Source organism: Neoarius graeffei, chromosome 7 (genome assembly GCF_027579695.1).
Source record: "Neoarius graeffei isolate fNeoGra1 chromosome 7, fNeoGra1.pri, whole genome shotgun sequence".
Taxonomy (NCBI): domain Eukaryota; kingdom Metazoa; phylum Chordata; class Actinopteri; order Siluriformes; family Ariidae; genus Neoarius; species Neoarius graeffei.
The window spans coordinates 74,250,276-74,272,793 of record NC_083575.1 but is presented as its reverse complement, the minus strand read 5'-3'; the positions used below and the strand labels follow the sequence as shown (position 1 = coordinate 74,272,793).

The window sequence follows — 22,518 nt, the reverse complement described above, 5'->3', positions numbered from 1 at the left end:
CCATCGCCTGTGAAAACAGTTCATTACTGCATCCACAAATGCAAGTTAAAACCAGATATAAACAATATCCAGAAACACTGCCCCCTTCTCTGGGCCCGAGCTCTTTTACGATGGACTGAGGCGAAGTGGAAAACTGTTCCAAAGTCTGACGATTCAAAAGTAGAAATTCTTCTTAGAAATCATGGACCCCACGTCCTCCAGGCTAAAGAGGAGAGGGACCATCCGGCTTGTTATCAGCGCACAGTTCAAAATCCAGTATCTGTGATGGTTTGATGGTGCATTAGTGCACATGACATGGGTAGCTTGTACATCTGGGAAGGCATCATTAATGCTGAATGATATATACACGTTTCAGAGCAATATGCTGCCATCCAGACGAAATCTTTTTCAGGGAAGGCCTTCCTTCTTTCAGCAAGACAACGCCAAATCACTTTCTGCACATATTAAAACTGCATGGCTCTGTAGTAAAAGAGTCCAGGTGCTAAACTGGCCTGCCTGCAGTCCAGACCTGTCTCCCATTTAAAACATTTGGTGCAATATTAAGCGCAAAATACAACAAAGGAGACCCAGAAATGTTGAGCAACTGAAATCGTATCTCAGGGAAGAATAGGACAACATTTCTTTTTCAAAACTACAGCAGTTGGTCTCCTCAGTTCCCAAATGTTTACAGTGTGTTGTTCAAAGCAGAGGTGATGCAACACAGTGGTAAACATGCCCCTGTCCCAATTTTTCTGAAATGTGTTGCTGACATCAGATTCAAAATGAGCATCTATTTTTCAAAAAACAAAATCCATCAGTGTCTACATTCAATATGTTGTCTTTGTACTATTTTCAATGAAATATAAGTTTTCCATGATTTGCAAATTATCGCATTCTGTTTTTAGTTACAGTTTATACAGCATCCCAACTTTTTATGGAACTGGGGTTGTAATCCGCCAATCCCTTGACAGCAGCACAATGCATAAAATCATGCAGATACAAATCAAGAGCTTCAGTTAATGTTCACTTTAAACATCAGAATGGGAAAAATTGTGATCTCTGTGACTTTCAGTGTGGCATGGGTGTTGGTGCCAGATGGACTGGTTTGAGTATTTCAGAAACTGCTGATCTCTTGGGGTTTTCACACACAACAGTCTAGGGTTTACACAGAATGGTGCGGGGGAGAAAAAAAAAAACACTGAGTAAATGAGTGACAATTCTGTGGGTGGAAATGCCTCGTTGATAAGAGAGGTCAGAGGAAAATGACCAGATTGGTTTAAGCTGCCAGGAAGGATATAGGAACTCATAGCAACTCTTTACAACCGTGGTGAGCAGAAAAGCATCTCAGCATGCAACAGCAGAAGACCACATTGGGTTCCACTCCTGCAGCCAAGAACAGGAATCTTAGAATCAAGACCAAGTTCCTGTTATAGTGGCTAGTGAGTGCATATTCATTCAACTGGTATTTTAATGACAGTGATCAGTTTCAGCTTCATGAAACCATTCAGTGAGCCCTCCCACCAGGGGACGGTAGCTAATGCTTGTACAAGCTCAGAAAGTAGCTACAGTGCCTTGCAAAAGTATTCATACTGTACCCCTTGAACATTTTCACATTTTTCCACCTTACAACCACGAAATTAAAAGCTTTTTATTGAGATTTTATGTGATAGACCAACACAGTAGTACATAATTGTGAAGTGAAACAAAAATGATAAATGGTCTTCAAAATTTTAAACAAATAAAAATCTGAAAAATGTGATGTGCATTAGTATTCAGCCCCCCTGCGTCAATACTTTGTAGAGCCACCTTTTGCTGCAATTACAGCTGCAAGTCTTTTGTGGTATGTCTCTACCAGCTTTGCACATCTAGACACTGAAATTTTTGCCCATTCTTCTTTGCAAAATAGCTCAAGCTCAGCCAGATTGGATGGAGAGAGTCTGTGAACAGCAATTTTCAAGTCTTGCCACAGATCCTCAATGGGATTTAGGTCTGGACTTTGACTGGGCCATTCTAACACATGAATATTCTTTGATCTAAACCATTCCATTGTAGCTCTGGCTGTATGTTTAGGGTCATTGTCTTGCTGGAAGGTGAATCTCCTTCCCAGTCTCAAGTCTTTTGCAGCCTCCAACAGGTTTTCTTCCAGGATTGCCCTGTATTGAGCTCCATCCATCTTCCCATCAACTCTGACCAGCTTCCCTGTCCCTGCTGAAGAAAAGCATCCCCATAGCATGATGCTGCCACCACCATGTTTCACAGTGGGGATGGTGTGTGCAGGGTGATGAGCAGTGTTAGTTTTCCACCACACATAGCACTTTGCATTTAGGCCAAAAAGTTCAACTTTAGTCTCATCTGACTAAAGCACCTTCTTCCACGTTTGCTGTGTCCCCTACATGGTTTCTTATGCCTGTCTTTCAACAATGGCTTTCTTCTTGCCACTCTTCCAAAAAGGCCAGATTTGTGGAGTGTACGACTTATAGTTGTCCTGTGCACAGATTCTCCCACCTGAGCTGTGGATTTCTGCAGCTCCTCCAGAGTGATCATGGGCCTCTTGGCTGCTTCTCTGACCAGTGCTCTCCTTGCTCGCTCTGTCAGTTTAGGTGGACGGCCATGTCTTGGTAGGTTTGCAGTTGTGCCATACTTTTTCCATTTTTGAATGATGGATTGAACAGTGCTTCTTGAGATGTTCAGAGCTTGGGATATTTTTTTTATAATCTAACCCTGCTTTAAACTTCTCCAGAACTTTATCCCTGGCCTGTCTGGTGAGTTCTTTGGTCTTCATGATGCTGTTTGTTCTTCAGTGTTCTCTAACAAACCACTGAGGCCTTCACAGAACAAGTGTATTTATGCTGAGAGTAAATTACACACAGTAGGACTCTATTAACTAATTAGATGACTTCTGAAGGCAATCGATTGCACTGGATTGTATTTAGAGGTATCAGAGTACAGGGGGCTGAATACTAATGCACACCACATTTTTCAGATTTTTATTTGTTTAAAATTTTGAAGACCATTTATCATTTTCATTTCACTTCACAATTATGTGCTACTCTGTGTTGGTCTATCACATAAAATCTCAATAAAAAAAAACTTTTAAGTTCGTGGTTGTAAGGTGGAAAAATGTGAAAAAGTTCAAGGGATATGAATACTTTTGCAAGGCACTGTAATGTCATAAACTAAGTTTCAAATTAAGCACATCTTTATTATCATTTGCTTATTAATGCCGGGATCAGACTACACGAATTCAGCCCGATTTTGTCGTGGCTGACAAATTTCCAGCATCAGAAGTGACAAACGGGTTTTGTAGCATGACAACCAAACGATGTGGTAGCTGGGATGTCGCACAACACCCTTATGTAAAGTCTAGCATGTCGGATCGTTTCTGCACTTTCTCGCCTAGTTTGACGACTCCTATGACATGTTCCTTGATAGCCACGATTGACGATTTCTCCAGATCAAGATTCTCCAGATCAAGATCTCCTAGCAAGAACTAGGTCTGACATGGTGACTATCGTGAAAGACAAAAATATCATGTTGTCCGATCCCGGCATAAAACGTGATCAGCGATTGGTCATCCTGAAAGAGCCTGTTCAAGGATAGAAATGTCTCATCATAGCATAAAGGTGGCCAGCAGTCTGAAGAACTTTATATTGATTTGCACGGACTCTTCACTCTAATGGGACAAATGTCCCCGACAGAATAAGTCACCAGGTGTTTTTTTTTTTCCCTTCATTACCCATGGACACACAATCTGTTGAGTCTGGAAGTTCTCTAATTTCTCATACTAATAGATCTCATCCAGCTGGAGATTTCATTTAATCCCCTGTCCCGCTGAATGAAGTGCTAAGTGCTTGAGAGGATTATCACTACACCCTGTCCAGCCCAGCTGTCTAAAGCAAAACACTCTGGCATGAAGGGCTGATATTAAATGCAGACTGACTATGACGAGCTTGAAAAGTAAAAAAAAAACTGAAAACAGTTTCGAACATAAATGAGGATAAATATGTGGATGGGAGAAAAGAAATGCAAAATCAACAAAAACACATTTAAAACAATTTTATTCATTTTATTACTACATTATAATCTTTCCAGTAATTTTATATTAAAATATGCCATTACAGTAAATACAACGACTTTGTCTTCATCCCACCAGTTTGCACGAATGTGGAATATTTTAACACCCCGATGCAGGTTTTCAGGAAGCTCCAGTGCAGCACCATCACAGCCTTCCTTACTGAACAGGACAGTAAATGAGTGAGTAGAGACAAATGGTCTCATAATCCATGCTGACTTTACTCACTTGTCAACTATCAGCTTCCACACACTGAATGATCTGCGCCTCCGGTATAATGAGTTAAATGGAAATTAGCAATGAAGCGTTCTAGCTGAAGTGAACGAGAGGAAAGGATGCTGAGGGAGGTGTGAGGAGATTTTGAAGAAAGGAAGTGCTAAAATCAAACCTGTTATTGATTCTAATCAGTGACTTTCATCATCTTCAGATTTGATTCATCTCATTCGGGTTTTACATCCAGGCTTGGATAAAGTTGTTTTGAGAAGTTTATTGAGGAAATGCAGACTTTCGAGCGGCAATGAAGCTGAAACGTGTGAAGAAACACTGACTCAGCATGTCTACAAAAGTGTAGGCTACACTTCAGCTTGGAAAATGGGAAAGGATGAAAATTGGACTCTATACTGCTAAAACAACGCAGAATTGGGTACGTCGAGATGACACTAATGCAAGGAATCTCACGGCTGTGACATGACAGAGCGTCAAATTTATTCCAAGTTGGTCGGCATACTTCAGGTGTCGCATCCTCCTCCACTGTGGTTTTCACATCACATGAAGACTCGAGATTAAAAGCAGACAACAGCATGCTGCAGGCTAAATATACAAGATGCTGCCAGGCTTCTATTTACAGTGAAGGGATGCCTCGGCTATCTAATCGACTCCGATCTGATTGTTCGCTTCAAGCCTTTGGAGAGTGAAAGTTGTCATTTTATCATTACACACCGTTTACATCAAGGGGAAGTGGTTCGCAAACATTCAGTAAGTAAATGTAGTCTCTTTATACCATCTGTCACATGATGGCTATTCTCATGCAGCAGAGTTTTAGTAGTAGAACACTTTTTTTTTTTTTCTTCTTCTATACATTTTACATGATTTTGGACACAACATAAAAAATAGACTTTCGGTCGTGACACTAGATCGAGAATCACATTACATCCTGAGCATTAAAACAAGTCAGACTTCAAAAATCAGTTCAGAAAGGGGAACCGGATTACATCGAATCACTAAGTGCATACACCAGTTTAACGAGCTCACTCTGGATTCTTATCTGCTACGACTCCACGATCTAAAAACAATAGAGCGAGACGGCTGTTTCGAGCCTTTCTGCGTCAGGCTTCACTTTGAAGGTCGAGTGTCAAATTTAAAAAAATATTTCAACATAAAAACTAAGACGCAGAAAAAAAAAAGAGAGAGAGAAAACTGGTGTTCGATAATGGTAAACTTTGTGTCAGTTGATTCTACCATCTCACAGCCCTAAAAATATATAAATCAAGCGCGTTTTACATTTTAAATACATAGAAATAATATAATCTACTTTCAACATGGCTTCCACAAGTTTCCTCAGATGAGGAAGAATCATCAAGTCAGGTTACAGTAGTTCAACTCTCTCTACTTCCCCCCCGCCCCGCCCAAGGGCTACAGGTCGACATGGGCAAACTTTTGTACAAAGGAATGAACGACTTCAAGAAGGTGGTGGGTCTGCTAAAAATGTTTACTCTTTCATGCAGCTATTATACTCGAGTGAGAAAAATGATGTCCTAAACCCGGAGAAACGATTTGTACCATAACCTGCTCATTGTGAATACGTCAGCTAGCGGTAACGAGTGTTTAGAGATGTACGTTTTGCTCTTATCCCAACATTTACGTACCTTCAGACAGACATTCCATTAAACTTGAGTACTGATTTGTCCGGGACATGTTTCACAATTAACAAAACTGAAAGGCAACTCTGATTTGCAGGGCTCATACGTTAGGGGACATGCCATGGTTGCTCTTTGTGAAGCTGGTTATTTAATGTCTACTACGCTGCCTCTGTGGTTTGGTCCTATGGGTAATGTAAAAGTAAACCGTCGATGCCCCAGTTGATAGATTACTGTGTCCTGCATGATGAGCAGTGCATTACAACCAGTCTAATGGCTTGACGTGTGTGTGTCTCATAGTGACGTGTCCTGGTGAATGCTTTGCAGACAGCACAGGAGCTGGTAGTAAGGACTCCCAGGAGATGCCACCATCTCGAAAACAGACTGGAAGGATCTGCGGTCCAGCTCCTCATCGATCTGGTGTCGGTAGAAGTCCATAGCTACCAGACAGAACAGGCTAACGTCCACGGTGTCTGCCTTGCCCATGCGACTGATCACGTGAGGCAAGCTGGAGGAGGCAAAATGAGTTAAAGATAAAAACAAAGAACGATAGGTTTGTATAATAAACGCACTGATCAAAGTTTCATCGTCAAATGGTCAGCAAGTTCCCGCTACAATGACATCCATTGTTTTTTGAAATTTCTGTACAATTTCTAGCCCAATTTTGCTGTTAAGGTCTACAGTTTTATGTCATGTGTGCACCGCTGTGATCAAGAAGAGTCTACGACAAAGTTGTGGCAGTGACACAAATTTTGTATTTAAATCTTAAATGAGAATTGAAGGCAAATTTATCATCAAAATTCTATTTCTCATTTTATTAAATATCGGAATGCATTTCTGATCGCTATTTTGTCGCTGCTATAGCAAGTTATGAGTGTTTGAAATATGCTCTGTAATATATCAGTCCATATGTCAAAGCGATGGCCGTAAACGAGATGCGTTGAGACCTGTGCGAGACATCGTAGGACGGAAGTAAAACGTACAGCGGAAATCAAAGTGACCGACGTCTGCCAACGTTGTCAAAAGACGCGTGCGCCCTCTTTCGAATGCTGACGTAATCAAGCCGGAAGTTTTGTTTGTTTTGACAGCGATCGGAAAAGTTTGAAAAAAGTCGGCAGGAATCGTCATTTAAACTCATTTTTGTGCAATACTTCGTTTGGAAAACAGTTTTCAAAATGGCGGCACTGACACCTGGCTGACACTTCTTCACGTTTTGAAGTCTCGCACAAGTCTCGTGAAGATCGCGAGGATAAATGACGCCTGCCGTGGACCAAACTAACTAAATTCAACACGGCTAAAACCGAACAGGCCGATAAGTATCATATTTAATTGCAGTTAGTTGCCAATACGAGTCACGATATAAGGTTACTAAAACCGAAAACGGAATTGAATAACACGTTAATTAAGAAATAAAGCAAGTTTAAAAATGACTTCAGTTCTCCGTTAAAGTATGACCAATAAAAGAACGGCACAGGATCAGTGTTAATTCTGACAAGAATTTCATTTTGTTTTAGTCTAACTGCTGACTGAAAACTGTTATTGGTTTGAGTCACATTTTAGTCTTTTTTTTTCTTTGTTGTGGTTAAGATTTCGTCAGTGGAACGGACTCGAGTAAATTAATTTTAGTCTAATTTGTCTCAATGGTTGAGTTATGATTTTCTCAGACAGATTCATGACCCTGTAAAGGACTTCGCTGAAGGATTATTTCTCCTGGCTGTAAAAATTTCCTTGAGAAGTAAGAATACCTTGAATTGTCAGAATGTGAACAGACTTACCGTACAGTAGGAGCCATTTTTTTTTTAAAGATATTTTTTTGGGCTTTTTTCACCTTTATTATTGGATAGGACAGTGTAGAGACAGGAAATGAGCGGGAGAGAGAGACGGGGAGGGATCGGTAAATGACCCCGGGCCAGAACCGAACCCGGGTCCCCGGATCCATGGCACGGCGCCCCATCCACCCGAGCCACGACGCCCCCAGTAGAAGCCATTTTAAGAGACTGATGGTGTTCAGTAGAGCTTTGCTTTATCTTTTTATTTAGTAATTTGTTAAACAGTAATATAAATGTGCTTTTGCTTGTATAAAATACCATTTAGTGTTCGTGGATGTAGGGGTTGTATTAACGGAAAGAAGATGGTCAGCTTTGGAGTAATATAGTTTTCTGACCAAAATTCTAATGAACCAACTGTAATTGTCAATATTGTAGAAGGTTTTTTTTTTTTTGCTTGAGGATTTTTGAACTCTGAGAAGTTTATCACGTCCGACTTGTTAGAAGTAACCTGCTCTGAAGTAAAATATACCAAGTGTCTATACTCTATATTATTCTACGCTTACCTCTTAGAGTTTTCGAAACTGAAACCTCCGAACCGAGGCTGACATACACAAGCTGTCGCCATGACCCAAACTCTTATTTCCTGGAAAAGGCCCGGCGCTAGAGCTCAGTGGTCTCAATACTCTTTTCAACAACTTCCTGTAACGACTCGGAAGTGCGTCACATCTCCATCACACATGGGACCACTGGCCAGGAAGAAGGAGAGGAAAAGGGGGACGACCTGGAGCAGATTTTAAAATAGGAACGCACTTTCCCTCAGTAATAAGCATAAACATGTCTGAAAGCGATTTCTTTAGTCTACTCCATTTATTTCGAATGGTGAACCGAATTGTATACACTCACCGGCCATTTTAATCGGAACATGTGTATGCGTATCGCGCCATTGTTACACTCATTTGCAACACTATGAGGCTGTAGCCACAAAAACAAAACTCTGACGCATTTGTTCATCGTAACATTAAACAGAGATGCACAATCTTTGAAATAAACAGATCTTGTGATCTTTGAACACCTCATACAGCGTCCAACTTCCTGAAAAGGTCCTGATCCTGCTATTTTATAGCCCTATTAATCCTCAGAACAGCACGGAAAACAGAACATTATTATACTTCTAGACAAAACCTCCTTCTGCGTGAATGTTTATTCTGTTACAGAACAGTATAACTGCGTAAAGGATTAAATCATTTTTTCACCTGCAGCATTTTATCAGTCAGGTGTGTTTATTGCATAAATATGACCTAAAACATCATCAGATTTTCACACAAGTCCTAAAAGTAGATAAAGGGAACCCAGTTAAACAAATGAGACAAAAATATTATACTTGGTCATTTATTTATTGAGGAGAATGACCCAATATTACATATCTGTGAGTGGCAAAAGTATGTGAACCTCTAGGATTAGCAGTTAATTTGAAGGTGAAATTAGAGTCAGGTGTTTTCAATCAATGGGATGACAATCAGGTGTGAGTGGGCACCCTGTTTTATTTAAAGAACAGGGATCTATCAAAGTCTGATCTTCACAACACATGTTTGTGGAAGTGTATCATGGCACAAACAAAGGAGATTTCTGAGAACCTCAGAAAAAGCGTTGTTGATGCTCATCAGGCTGGAAAAGGTTACAAAACCATCTCTAAAGAGTTTGGACTCCACCAATCCACAGTCAGACAGATTGGGTACAAATAAAGGAAACGCAAGACCATTGTTACCCTCCCCAGGAGTGGTCAACCAACAAAGATCACTCCAAGAGCAAGGCGTGTAATAGTCAGCGAGGTCACAAAGGACCCCAGGGTAACTTCTAAGCAACTGAAGGCCTTTCTCACGTTGGCTAATGTTAATTTTCATGAGTCCACCATCAGGAGAACACTGAACAACAATGGTGTGCATGGCAGGGTTGCAAGGAGAAAGCCACTGCTCTCCAAAAAGAACATTGCTACTCATCTGCAGTTTGCTAAAGATCACGTGGACAAGCCAGAAGGCTATTGGAAAAATGTTTTGTGGATGGATGAGACCAAAATAGAACTTTTTGGTTTAAATGAGAAGTGTTATGTTTGGAAAAAGGAAAACATTCCAGCACAAGAACCTTATCCCATCTGTGAAACATGGTGGTGGTTAATATCATGGTTTGAGACTGTTTTGCTGCATCTGGGCCAGGACGGCTTGCCATCATTGATGGAACAATGAATTCTGAATTATACCAGCGAATTCTAAAGGAAAATGTCAGGACATCTGTCCATGAACTGACTCTCAAGAGAAGGTGGGTCATACAGCAAGACAACGACCCTAAGCACGCAAGTCGTTCTACCAAAGAATGGTTAAAGAAGAATAAAGTTAATGTTTTGGAATGGCCAAGTCAAAGTCCTGACCTTAATCCAATCGAAATGTTGTGGAAGGACCTGAAGCGAGCAGTTCCTGTGAGGAAACCCACCAACATCCCAGAGTTGAAGCTGTTCTGTACGGAGGAACGGGCTAAAATTCCTCCAAGCCGGTGTGCAGGACTGATCAACAGTTACCAGAAGTGTTTAGTTGCAGATACTGAAAGCAAAGGTTTACATACTTTTGCCACTCACAGATATGTAATATTGGATCATTTTCCTCAATAAATAAATGACCAAGTATAATATTTTTGTCTCATTTGTTGAACTGGGTTCTCTTTATCTACTTTTAGGACTTGTGTGAAAATCTGATTACGTTTTAGGTCATATTTATGCAGAAATATAGAAAATTCTAAAGGATTCACAAACTTTCAAGCACCACTGTACGGTATATATTGAGTTTGTAATGACCGCATCCTCCACAATGCTTTTTTGAAGTCTAATCTTCATAGGAGGACCACACAGCTTCTCTACAAGTAGAGAATAATAACCAGAAGGAAGAATGTGTGCACGCGCACGCACGCACGCACGTGAGTATGTATGTAAAACCGTGTTTAAGGATACAGGGCAGATATCCACTGGCTGGTGGAGGCGCTGACGAAAAAACAAGAAAGGCTCCACATCGCCATGGCAACAGGTGTTCTCTGCGTGAAGTTGGAAAGCGAGAGCAGCACCCAGTCTCGCACCATGGAGGACTGACCAGTGGCGTGGAGTGTCTGAAACACCTGGAACAAGGAATGCAAATTATAATAACCGGGCTAAGACCATATTGCTGTTAATGTTATAGTGGATCGCTGTCACGGAACTCTTTAATTAAAAAAATAAATAATAAAATATAAATAAATTAAAAACCCACCCCACACAAACATTATAAACCTGATTCTCTTTTGCTTAAATCTGATCACTCTGCTTTGACAGTTTGTGTGTGTGTGTTTGTGAGAGACTCGTATCTCGTGAAAAGATCTAGGCCCTGAAATGAACTATGCGCATTGTCAAAATCAACATTACATGTTCTTGTGGAGGAAGAAACCAATCTGGGGTGGGTTTCCCGATAACGTTGCCCTTTAGAGCTAAAGCGCGAGTTGACAGACTCTCTAAAGCCGAGGTCACAACCGGCCGTACGTGCTCCTACGGCCGGTCTACGTGCAAAAAACGCAAGAAACGCATGGAGGGCGCGTGTGTGACGTGCTGATTTTCGAGCCGTAGACTGGCCGCAGACCGGCTGCAGAGGTTCTTTGTCATGTCAAACAAACTCTACGGGTGCTTAAGTTTTTTTCAGGTTGCAAGACAAACTTACGGCCAACGTGCGTCTTTCTCCACGAACAAAAAAAACGCAGCGATTTGGGAAACGCCAAAAATCGCACGGCCAAAAAATCGTACGTCCGGTTGTGACCTAGGCTTTAAGCAACCAACGTTGTCTCTGTATGTGGTTTTCCCAAACTCACTCATAAGAAGGAGCCTAAAGAGCAACAGGATGAAGAGCATCTTTGCAATGCACGTCCCCGATACAGGCATAAGTAGCTGCTAAAGGCAACCGTACTGTCGCTGCTGAAGGCTGTAAGTCGATACGGTCACATGGCATTTGTTTTTAACCAAAATTTAATGAAATCTAAAGTGTTTAAAATAAGATAATATACAGTATCATCTGGAAGCATTACATATATAAATGTGGTAATTCATGAATTAATGCAACTATTTTACGTTTTTGGCAATTTCTTTTATTCCAAGTGTGTTTTTAATTAAATGAACAAACATTCACATGAAAGAATGAGCAAATAATAAGCTAAACTAGAAAAGCATTCGGAGAGCGCAGACCTCCGCCAAGAATCCTTTAAAAAATTCCGGGATCCAGAAGGTGATCCGGATCACCGCCAAAATTTAATATATTGTTACTTGTGCCCAGTCACACCTCTGGAAAAAATTTCAGAGCAATCCGTTCATAACTTTTTCCGTAATGTTGCTAACAGACAAACCAACAAACAAACCAACACTACCGAAAACATAACCTCCTTGGCGGAGGTAATAATTAGGTAGCTGTGTTCCCCATGCTCACTTATTTCACTATTACCCCCTGATCATACAGTCAGGATTATTTCAGCTGTTGTCCACAGTGCAGAGTGGGCAAGGTTTTCCCTGATAACCAAGTGTGCGTGTGCAGAGAGAGAGAGATTTTAAACTGTGCGCAGTGTGTACCAAAGGAGGTTGACTTGACCTCCTTATACAACCCCGATTCCAAAAAAGTTGGGACAAAGTACAAATTGTAAATAAAAACGGAATGCAATGATGTGGAAGTTTCAAAATTCCATATTTTATTCAGAATAGAACATCGATGACATATCAAATGTTTAAACTGAGAAAATGTATCATTTAAAGAGAAAAATTAGGCGATTTTAAATTTCATGACAACAACACATCTCAAAAAAGTTGGGACAAGGCCATGTTTACCACTGTGGCTCTTTATAACATGTCTCTTTACAACAGTCTGTAAACGTCTGGGGACTGAGGAGACAAGTTGCTCAAGTTTAGGGATAGGAATGTTAACCCATTCTTGTCTAATGTAGGATTCTAGTTGCTCAACTGTCTTAGGTCTTTTTTGTCGTATCTTCCGTTTTATGATGCGCCAAATGTTTTCTATGGGTGAAAGATCTGGACTGCAGGCTGGCCAGTTCAGTACCCGGACCCTTCTTCTACGCAGCCATGATGCTGTAATTGATGCAGTATGTGGTTTGGCATTGTCATGTTGGAAAATGCAAGGTCTTCCCTGAAAGAGACGTCGTCTGGATGGGAGCATATGTTGCTCTAGAACCTGGATATACCTTTCAGCATTGATGGTGTCTTTCCAGATGTGTAAGCTGCCCATGCCACACGCACTAATGCAACCCCATACCATCAGAGATGCAGGCTTCTGAACTGAGCGCTGATAACTCTGGTCGTCCTTCTCCTCTTTAGTCCGAATGACACGGCGTCCCTGATTTCTATAAAGAACTTCAAATTTTGATTCGTCTGACCACAGAACAGTTTTCCACTTTGCCACAGTCCATTTTAAATGAGCCTTGGCCCAGAGAAGACGTCTGCACTTCTGGATCATGTTTAGATACGGCTTCTTCTTTGAACTATAGAGTTTTAGCTGGCAACGGCAGATGGCACGGTGAATTGTGTTCACAGATAATGTTCTCTGGAAATATTCCTGAGCCCATTTTGTGATTTCCAATACAGAAGCATGCCTGTATGTGATGCAGTGCCGTCTAAGGGCCCGAAGATCACGGGCTCCCAGTATGGTTTTCCAGCCTTGACCCTTACGCACAGAGATTCTTCCAGATTCTCTGAATCTTTTGATGATATTATGCACTGTAGATGATGATATGTTCAAACTCTTTGCAATTTTACACTGTCGAACTCCTTTCTGATATTGCTCCACTATTTGTCGGCGCAGAATTAGGGGGATTGGTGATCCTCTTCCCATCTTTACTTCTGAGAGCTGCTGCCACTCCAAGATGCTCTTTTTATACCCAGTCATGTTAATGACCTATTGCCAATTGACCTAATGAGTTGCAATTTGGTCCTCCAGCTGTTCCTTTTTTGTACCTTTAACTTTTCCAGCCTCTTATTGCCCCTGTCCCAACTTTTTTGAGATGTGTTGCTGTCATGAAATTTCAAATGAGCCAATATTTGGCATGAAATTTCAAAATGTCTCACTTTCGACATTTGATATGTTGTCTATGTTCTATTGTGAATACAATATCAGTTTTTGAGATTTGTAAATTATTGCATTCCATTTTTATTTACAATTTGTACTTTGTCCCAACTTTTTTGGAATCGGGGTTGTATATATGATCAAAACCTCTCTCACACGTATGCGCTGTAGTGGAAACTTCTAATAAATACTTCAGTATGCTTCGCAGTTGTCTTTTCAGTTATTTATTATAGTACATCTTATAAAACAAGAGCTATAAAACAGGAAAAGAAGACACCACCTCAGGTAATGCTGAGAGTGCGCACTCTGAGTTGTGTCTTAGTGGCTGTTATCTATTATTCTCTAAAGGCATTCACTTCCTGCTCGCATCTGCACGTGATTGGCTTGAGGCTTGCCCTTGAAGCTAAACATTGGTTCTTTGTTAGGGCATGCGCCTGGTGTGCTCTGAGATGCGCAGCGGATGCGTGGTTAGGCATAATATAACATGAAACAAACAAGGCAGCCTGCTCATCACCAGCTGTTGAGCCAAGGACACAGGAACACGGAGAATAGGAATGTTCACATCTACTAAATTTCCTTCACAGTGCGCGCACACACTGTTAGAGGTGCAGAAATGCATCTCATTTATGACACTAAATTAGATAAATCACTCACCTAATGGAGTTAAATTTGATTAAAATCTAGCGATATCAATGTGACCTTCTGATATCCATACATAATTCCGTAACATATTGAAATATATTAATAACGCTTTGCGTATATTTATTTAATAAGTAACTCGATATACTTGCAATGTACAATAAAAATAATTTAACACTGGCAGCAGATTCAGCACCAGTCTCTCCCGCTGACTGTGAGCGTTCCTCCGCGGCGCATGCGCATTCTGTGTATTCGGCTGTGAGCGAGTCGCTCTTTGTTTTGAACGAGTGGTCCGGGTCTCTTGGACATTTTGAGCAAACTAAAGGACTACTTTGGCTACGATGTTGTTTGGGAAAACCACACTAGCTTGACGATGGATCTTAAGAGGTAGTTTAAGACTCTCTTGGCCTTAAGAGTTTTGGGTTTTTTTTTTTTTGGGGGGGGGGGGGCAGCACTTTGGGCATCCTGCCATATTTAGCACACTGATTATTCATATAATTCACTCAAATTATTCAGCCATTTACTTATTAGCCCAGAGCATCGTTACTGCATTATACATAAGAGGCAGTTAATTTACATTACATTACAGGCATTTAGTGGCTTCTCTTATCCAGAGCGACATACCCAGAGCAGCCTGGGGAGCAGTTAGGGGTTAGGTGCCTTGCTCAAGGGCACTTCAGCCATTCCTGCTGGTCCAGGGAATCAAACCAGCAACCTTTTGGTCCCAAAGCTGCTTCTTTAACCATTAGGTCATGGCTTCCCCCAATTTAAATGTAGTAGCGATACAAAACCCACCTTATAAACCACTGTGGCCATAAACTGTGGGTAAGGTTGCTGATTGGACAGAAACTCTCCAATGACTTTGTTCATGACGTCCTGCGGTGGGAAAAAGTCATCCAGGAACTGGGGCAGTATCCGTGCCACCACACGTGCTTCACACGGAAAACCTTTACGGATCCTGAATTCGGATATAGGAGCGATCACACAACAACACACGAGGCAGTTAGCTGAAACTAAAATAAATCTTCGACTGGAACATTAATATGCATGAATTATATTTACATACATCATCATAGATGTATCAGTTATACCTGTCAAAAAGAACCGAGACGCGCTCCATGGCAACAATAACCGACTCGCTGTCGGGAGCAGTGGGGTCCGCGTCGGCCGGCCGACCAGGACTCCCTCTCTCCTTCCCTGTGGAGGGAAAACAAAAAGGTTGTCAGCAAATGCCATCTCTTATTAACAGCGCACCATGCCTCTCTGAACTATTGTACTTATTCTATTCAACACACAAAAGCTTATTTCATATGTAAATTCATTACACAGGCTACAGCAAAAAATGTCCAACATTTTATTGATCATACTTGTTGATCAAAATAAAAAGAGTCCTGTTTACTTCCCCTTGCTGTAAGGACTATATGAAGTGTGTGTGTGTGTGTATATAGATGTGTTGTGTATTAGTCAGGTGTGTTAGTATGAGGTTGGGGCTGATCTGTTCAGCTGCAGGATATTTATTAGTAGGTGGGTCAGTGGGGGGGAAGTGAGCTGAAATGTGTCCTGCCTTCCTCTCCAGGCACACCTGTGTACATGCAGGTGAGCATGAGACCCAAGGCGGCCATGGCGCGGTGCGGGCTCGGCATGTTCACGCGATCCACGCTCAGCTTCACCAGAGTCTCTGCGTCCATGCGCGACAGCTGCTCAGACAGAAGCAAGCGCTCCAGGCCTCGCAGTGCACAGTGGTAGATTACAGGCGGAGTCGCCTCCTCGCTGGCTGACAGCATTGTGCCACACACCTAGAGAGGGAGAAAGAATGTACATATGAGTGCAATGTCTAATCACTCTTAAATGTACTGCGCACAGCAATGTTTCGCCATGTTTGCTTTCAGTGCTGCTACTGAGAATACACAGTTAGTAGATGAGGACCTTTTTCTCAAATCGCTCCATAGACCGACATCGTTTTCATCCTCATCCAACCGTTCAGCGAGCCCCCATGTCCTATGGATGGGGCGGAGACATTTTGGAAACGTCCAATCCCATCAGGATAGTTACGCTTAATCATCGGATAAAGGTCAACAGTCCAGAATATGAGTGTTTAGTCTATGTCTAGTTCATATCTAGAGTGTTTATACTGTTTATATTGTTTGTTTTTTCAATTATTCTATTTTTATTTTTATTCATTGCATTGCCTGTTTGCACCGTGGGCTAGAGAGGACTGAAATTTCATCTGTGCTGTATGTCGAGCATGTATAGCATATTTGACAAAAGTTGACTTGACGACCAGGAAAAAAGACAAGATCAGCTATGAGCTACTGATCACTCATGTATCCCCCTCCTAATATCAGAATGCAAGCGATCGAAGGAATCGGACACTTGTTATGAATGTTGACCTCAACAAATAATTAACCCTGAAACAAGTAAGTAAAAGAGCAGTGTCTCTCCCCAAGGATTTCAAATAGCATCCTGGTAAACTGGCATTTTGAAATAGCATTTTGCTTCTTGGAATATCGTCAAAATCCCCACTGTTTGTTTCGTAAATACGTTCAGTCGGTAAACAGAAAGTTGATGTGCGACAGACCTGAAAACGGTATAGAACCCCAAGCTGAAGTTTGGTACCAAGTAGCTATGATTTGTGGTTGCTGAGAAAAAGGGCGTTTTGGACGGATGGAAATACGGACAGAGGTAAACCAGTATACCCCCCATGGCAGGCATCACTTATCTGCACGATCTTCACGAGACATGTGCAAGACTTCAAAATGTGAAGCGTCAGCCAGGGGTCAGTGCCGCCATTTTGAAAACTGTTTTCCAAACGAAATATTGCACAAAAACGAGTTTAAATGACGATTACTGCCTACTTTTTTCCAAACATTCCTGATTGCTATCAAAACAAACAAAACTTCTGGCTTGATTACATCAGCATTCGAAAGAGGGCGCGCACGTCTTGACAACGTTGGCAGATGTTGGTCACTTTGATTTCCGCTGTACGTTTTACTTCCGTCCTACGATGTCTTGCACAGGTCTCAACGAATCTCGTTTACGGCCGTTGCTTTGACATATGGACTGATATATTACAACCCCAATTCCAAAAAAGTTGGGACATGGTGTAAAATCTAAATAAAAAGAGAATGAGAAGGAAGATTTGCAAATCATGGAAACCCTACATTTCATTGAAAATAGTACAAAGACAACATATCACATGTTGGAACTGAGAAATTTTATTTTTTTTCGAAAAATTTCTGCTCATTTTGAATTTGATGTCAGCAACATGTTTCAGAAAAGTTGGGACGGGGTAACAAGACTGAAAAAGTTGTGTAATGCTAAAAAACTAATTTGGTTAATTGGCAACAGGTCAGTAAGATGATTGGGTATAAAAAGAGCATCCCAGAGAGGCGGAGTCTCTCAGAAGTAAAGATGGAGAGGGGTTCACCGCTCTGTGAAAGACTGCGTGGGCAAACAGTGCAACAGTTTAAGAATAATGTTCCTCAATGTAAAACTGCAAAGAATTTGTGGATCACATCATCTACGGTCCATAATATCATTAAAAGATTCAGAGAATCTGGAGAAATCTCTGTATGCAAGCGATAAGGCTGAAAACTGACACTGGATGCCTGTGATCTTCAGGCCCTCAGGCGACACTGCATTAAAAGCAGACATGTGTCTGTAGTGGAAATCACTGTATGGGCTCAGGAACACTTCAGAAAACCATCGCCTGTGAAAACAGTTCATTACTGCATCCACAAATGCAAGTTAAAACCAGATATAAACAATATCCAGAAACACCGCCACCTTCTCTGGGCCCGAGCTCTTTTACGATGGACTGAGGCGAAGTGGAAAACTGTCCCGAGGTCTGACGAGTCAAAAGTAGAAATTCTTCTTAGAAATCATGGACACCACGTCCTCCAGGCTAAAGAGGAGAGGGACCATCCGGCTTGTTATCAGTGCACAGTTCAAAAGCCAGCATCTCTGATGGTATGATGGTGCATTAGTGCACATGCCATGTGGAGCTTGTACATCTGGGAAGGCATCATTAATGCTGAAATGATATAAACATGTTTCAGAGCAATATGCTGCCATCCAGACTAAATCTTTTTCAGGGAAGGTCTTCCTTCTTTCAGCAAGACAATGCCAAACCGCTTTCTGCACATATTAAAACTACATGGCTCCGTAGTAAGAGAGTCCGGGTGCTAAACTGGCCTGCTGCAGTCCAGACCTGTCTCCTTTTTAAAACATTTGGCGTGTTATGAAGCGCAAAATATGACAAAGGAGACCCCGAACTCAGGGCTTGAAATTAACTTTTTTTCTTTGTGTCCCCCAGTGGTCCCGAATTCTGTGTTGTATTGTCCCGAATGGAAGCAATAGTGTCCCCATTTTTTTCCTCTCTGAAATAACCAGTGGTTAATATTATCATATGAAGTTACTATTATATTTGTAACTATACGATTTTGAACCCTTTATCATTTTTACAATAAGTCACAAAACACAAGTGACATGTCCTATACATCATCTACTTCAAAATTACAGTTATTGCATTTTCAGTTTATTAAACTTTGGCGATCTCACTGTATGAATAGATACCCGTTTATTTAAAGGGGCCAACTAGCTCATTCAGAAAATGTTTCAACTCCCTACATCTGCAGGACACTTTAGCTGAAAATAAGACCCCTTTTATGTTCGTTTCATCTACTTATACCTTGAATATCTGTTGGCACTTATAAGGCCAACTTATCATTTTCACCATTACCGTTATCCATTTTTATGTAATATACCTGTTGCCCCATTCAGAGATGTTTTGAAAGCCATCAGCCATACCATCAATGGATGAAATGCACACCCATGTTGCAAGCAGTACAATAGAAGGTTTGACCCAAAAACGAAATATTTTAATCCAGTCTACAGTGTAAAATAAAGGAAAAACGCCATCCAATCATATCGAGGTACCACCTCAAAATGATTGGATACTGACACGTCAATCAGACTGAAGCCCGCGAACAACCCGGCCCTTCTGTGCGTGTGTGTGAGAGAGCGAGCGAGCAGAGTGTCACACAGAGCGCAGGATTCTCTGTGCGCTCCCTCCAAACAACGGGGATTTACACGAAAACAGAAGGAGATATTCACAAAATTCTTTCACAGTGAGCGCCACAAGGCTCTCCTGAACACACGGATGTAATTTTTTTTCTGTAGTGTAAAAAATGAGGTCACTAGAGCGAGTTAAAAACGAGTGACTTTTCTGCCACGTTTATAATGGGAGTCTATGAGGCTGCGCGGCTGTGCTCTCGTTACTTTCAGGCTTCTCATTCAAAAACTGTAAATCCTATCGCTCAGGTAGACACATTGTGTGAATCAGGACAATTGTGGCTACTACTTTTGAGAAAATTGTGTGTGGAGTGAAAATTGGGGCTGAAAACACAGTTTAAATGAGAAAGTTTGAGCTATTTTTCCAAGCTCTCTACACTCTAACTTAACGAGCTCCACTGGTGTGTAACGCAATAGACACCCATTATAAAGCCGGAATTTCTCAGGCTTTATAAGGGGGAGGAGGGGTGGAGACGCGGGGGGTGGGAGTGTTTCTTTTCAAAATATGGCTTGCGGGAACCGTTATTCCAAAATCTCGTACTGCACCTTTAATGTAGAACTTTTTTTCTAGATCTATTTTTTTTCCATTGTCCCGGGATTGTCCCAGATATGATAATTTTGTGTCCCGGTGACATTTTTTATGGTCCCCGGGACGTCAGGACACCGTTAGTTTCGAGCGCTGCCCGAACTGTTGAGCATCTGAAATTGTATATCAGGCAAGAATGGGACAACATTTCTCTTTCAAAACTAGAGCAGCTGATCATCTCAGTTCCCAAACGTTTACAGAGTGTTAACAGTAGAGATGACGCAATACAGTGGTAAACACGCCCCTGTCCCAACTTTTCTGAAAGATGTTGCTGACATCAAATTCAAAATGCGCATATATTTCTCACAAAACAATAAAATTTCTCAGTTTCAATATATGATATGTTGTCTTTGTACTATTTTCAATTAAATACAGCATTTCCATGATTTGTAAATTATCGCATTCTGTCTTTATTTACAGTTTACACAGCGTCCCAACTTTTATGGAATTGGGGTTGTACATAGCATATTTCAAACGCTCATAACTTGCTATAGCACTGACAAAATAGCTACCAGAAATGCATTCCTATATTTAATAATAGGAGATAGAGTTTTAATGATAAAAAAAATTTGCCTTCAGTTCTCCTTTAAAATTTAATAATCTGCACTACATGCCCAAAAGTTTGCGGACACCTGAGCATTACACCCTATATGCTGAAGATCCCACTCCAGATTTAGTCCCCCTTTACCATTTTCTTCACTCATCTGCTTCCTCGTGTCGTCTGAAGGAGTTTTTCCTTGCCACCGTCGCCACAGGCTTACTCATTGGGGATAAATTAGGGATTGGGGATAAATTAGTGATTCATGTTCTTTCAGCCACACGAGGTTTAGTGAGGTCAGACGAGAAGGCCTGAGGAGCAGTCAGCATTCCAGTTCATTCCAAAGGGGTTGAGGTCAGAGCTCTGCAGGCCACTTGATTTTTTCCGTTCCAACTTTGGCAAATCATGTCTTCATGGAGCTCACTTTGTGTACAGGGGCATTGTCATGCTGGAAATTGTAATGGTATAGCGTCCAAGGATATATAACTTATAATACAACTGTGTGCTTCCAAATTTGTGGCAACAGTTTGATGAGAAACCACATATATGGGTGTGGTGATGAGGCGTCCACATACTTTTGGCCACATGGTGCATTTCTGAACGTGTGTGTATGTTGTTACCTGGACGACTCCTGCATTAAATTCTGGCCCGACATCCAGTGGGTAGTTTTCCATCATGTAGAATGCCACAGCACACATTACTAACACATGCTGCTGATTATGCAGGTTCACACAACTGAAACACACAAACAAACGAGTTTAGTTGCCATCAATGAATTCAAAACCTCAAGGCTCTATAAGACACGATACTACAGCTAAGAAGGAACTAAAAGGGTGTGTATCTCTTATGTAGGCTCTCGGCATGGTACACAAGCTCTGCCATTAACTTTAAAACCAGGCATCCGAGACTAAAGAGAGCCATTTCAGCATGAGGTCTTTTATCTGGAGCGGGAATGAGCTGCTGACAGTTTCCTTCTCATCTCATATTCCCTCATATGAGACAAATGCGTCCACGCTAGCTCTAATGATTTATCATCAAGCTGAGTGCCTGCAAGTGTGTGTGTTCCAATCTGATCACTGTGAGGTCAGAAAGACTGAGAATATCGTTACTCACTGTCACATCAAGACGGATGGTATTTATTTCAGTGGCGCATGGAGATCTTACAACTGGACACATGGTATTCATACGCTATTCGTCACAGAGGACTAGCTCTAAGTTCTGACAGGATGTATTTATTTAAAAAAAAAAAAAAAAAGTGCACATGTAGTCACTCACTGGGCAATGGCCCGAAGATTAGACAGTACATATTCGCTGACAGTGGGTATGAGTTGGCGAGCTGTGTCATCTAGAAGATCACACTCCAGCACATACAACACTCCATGCAGTGCTCCAATTCGACTGGGCAGATGAGTGCTCCTCAGTGACGACTCCAACAGCCGACACACAGGCTCTGCTGTCATCTTATCCTGACACACACACACACACACACACACACACACACACACACACAATGATTAAGCAAACACAAAACCTTTACCAAGTCAATCCCACATCACCCCACTGCCGCTAGACTCACACACTCACTCTCACACTCACCTCACACACTCACACCACAATTAAGCAAACAAAACCTTTACCAAGTCAATCCTACATCACCCCACTGCTGCTAGACTCACACACTCACTCTCACACCACGAGTAAGCAAACAAAACCTTTACCAAGTCAATCCTACATCACCCCACTGCTACTAGACTCACACACTCACTCTCGCACCACGATTAAGCAAACCAAAACCTTTACCAAGTCAATCCTACATCACCCCACTACCGCTAGACTCGCACACTCTCGCACACACTCACTCTCACACACTCCATAATTAAG

At 41.5% G+C, this 22,518-nt stretch overlaps 1 protein-coding gene across 3 annotated transcripts in view; it reads right to left on the bottom strand.

Moving 5' to 3' along the window:
• Window positions 1–4,020: 4,020 nt before the first annotated feature.
• Window positions 4,021–22,518, bottom strand: part of htt (huntingtin) — a 164,278-nt gene continuing 145,780 nt past the window's right edge. For 2 of the 3 annotated variants that reach the window (XM_060926394.1, XM_060926396.1), the window contains 7 exons: window positions 21,913–22,103; window positions 21,258–21,372; window positions 16,005–16,236; window positions 15,532–15,637; window positions 15,236–15,398; window positions 10,672–10,832; window positions 4,021–6,415 (listed from right to left, as the gene is read on the bottom strand). In XM_060926394.1, the coding sequence (XP_060782377.1) occupies window positions 6,202–6,415; window positions 10,672–10,832; window positions 15,236–15,398; window positions 15,532–15,637; window positions 16,005–16,236; window positions 21,258–21,372; window positions 21,913–22,103 (1,182 nt within the window). In that variant the 3' untranslated portion in view covers window positions 4,021–6,201. The remainder of the gene's footprint in view (window positions 6,416–10,671; window positions 10,833–15,235; window positions 15,399–15,531; window positions 15,638–16,004; window positions 16,237–21,257; window positions 21,373–21,912; window positions 22,104–22,518) is intronic. The other variant, XM_060926395.1, reaches the window with a different exon arrangement.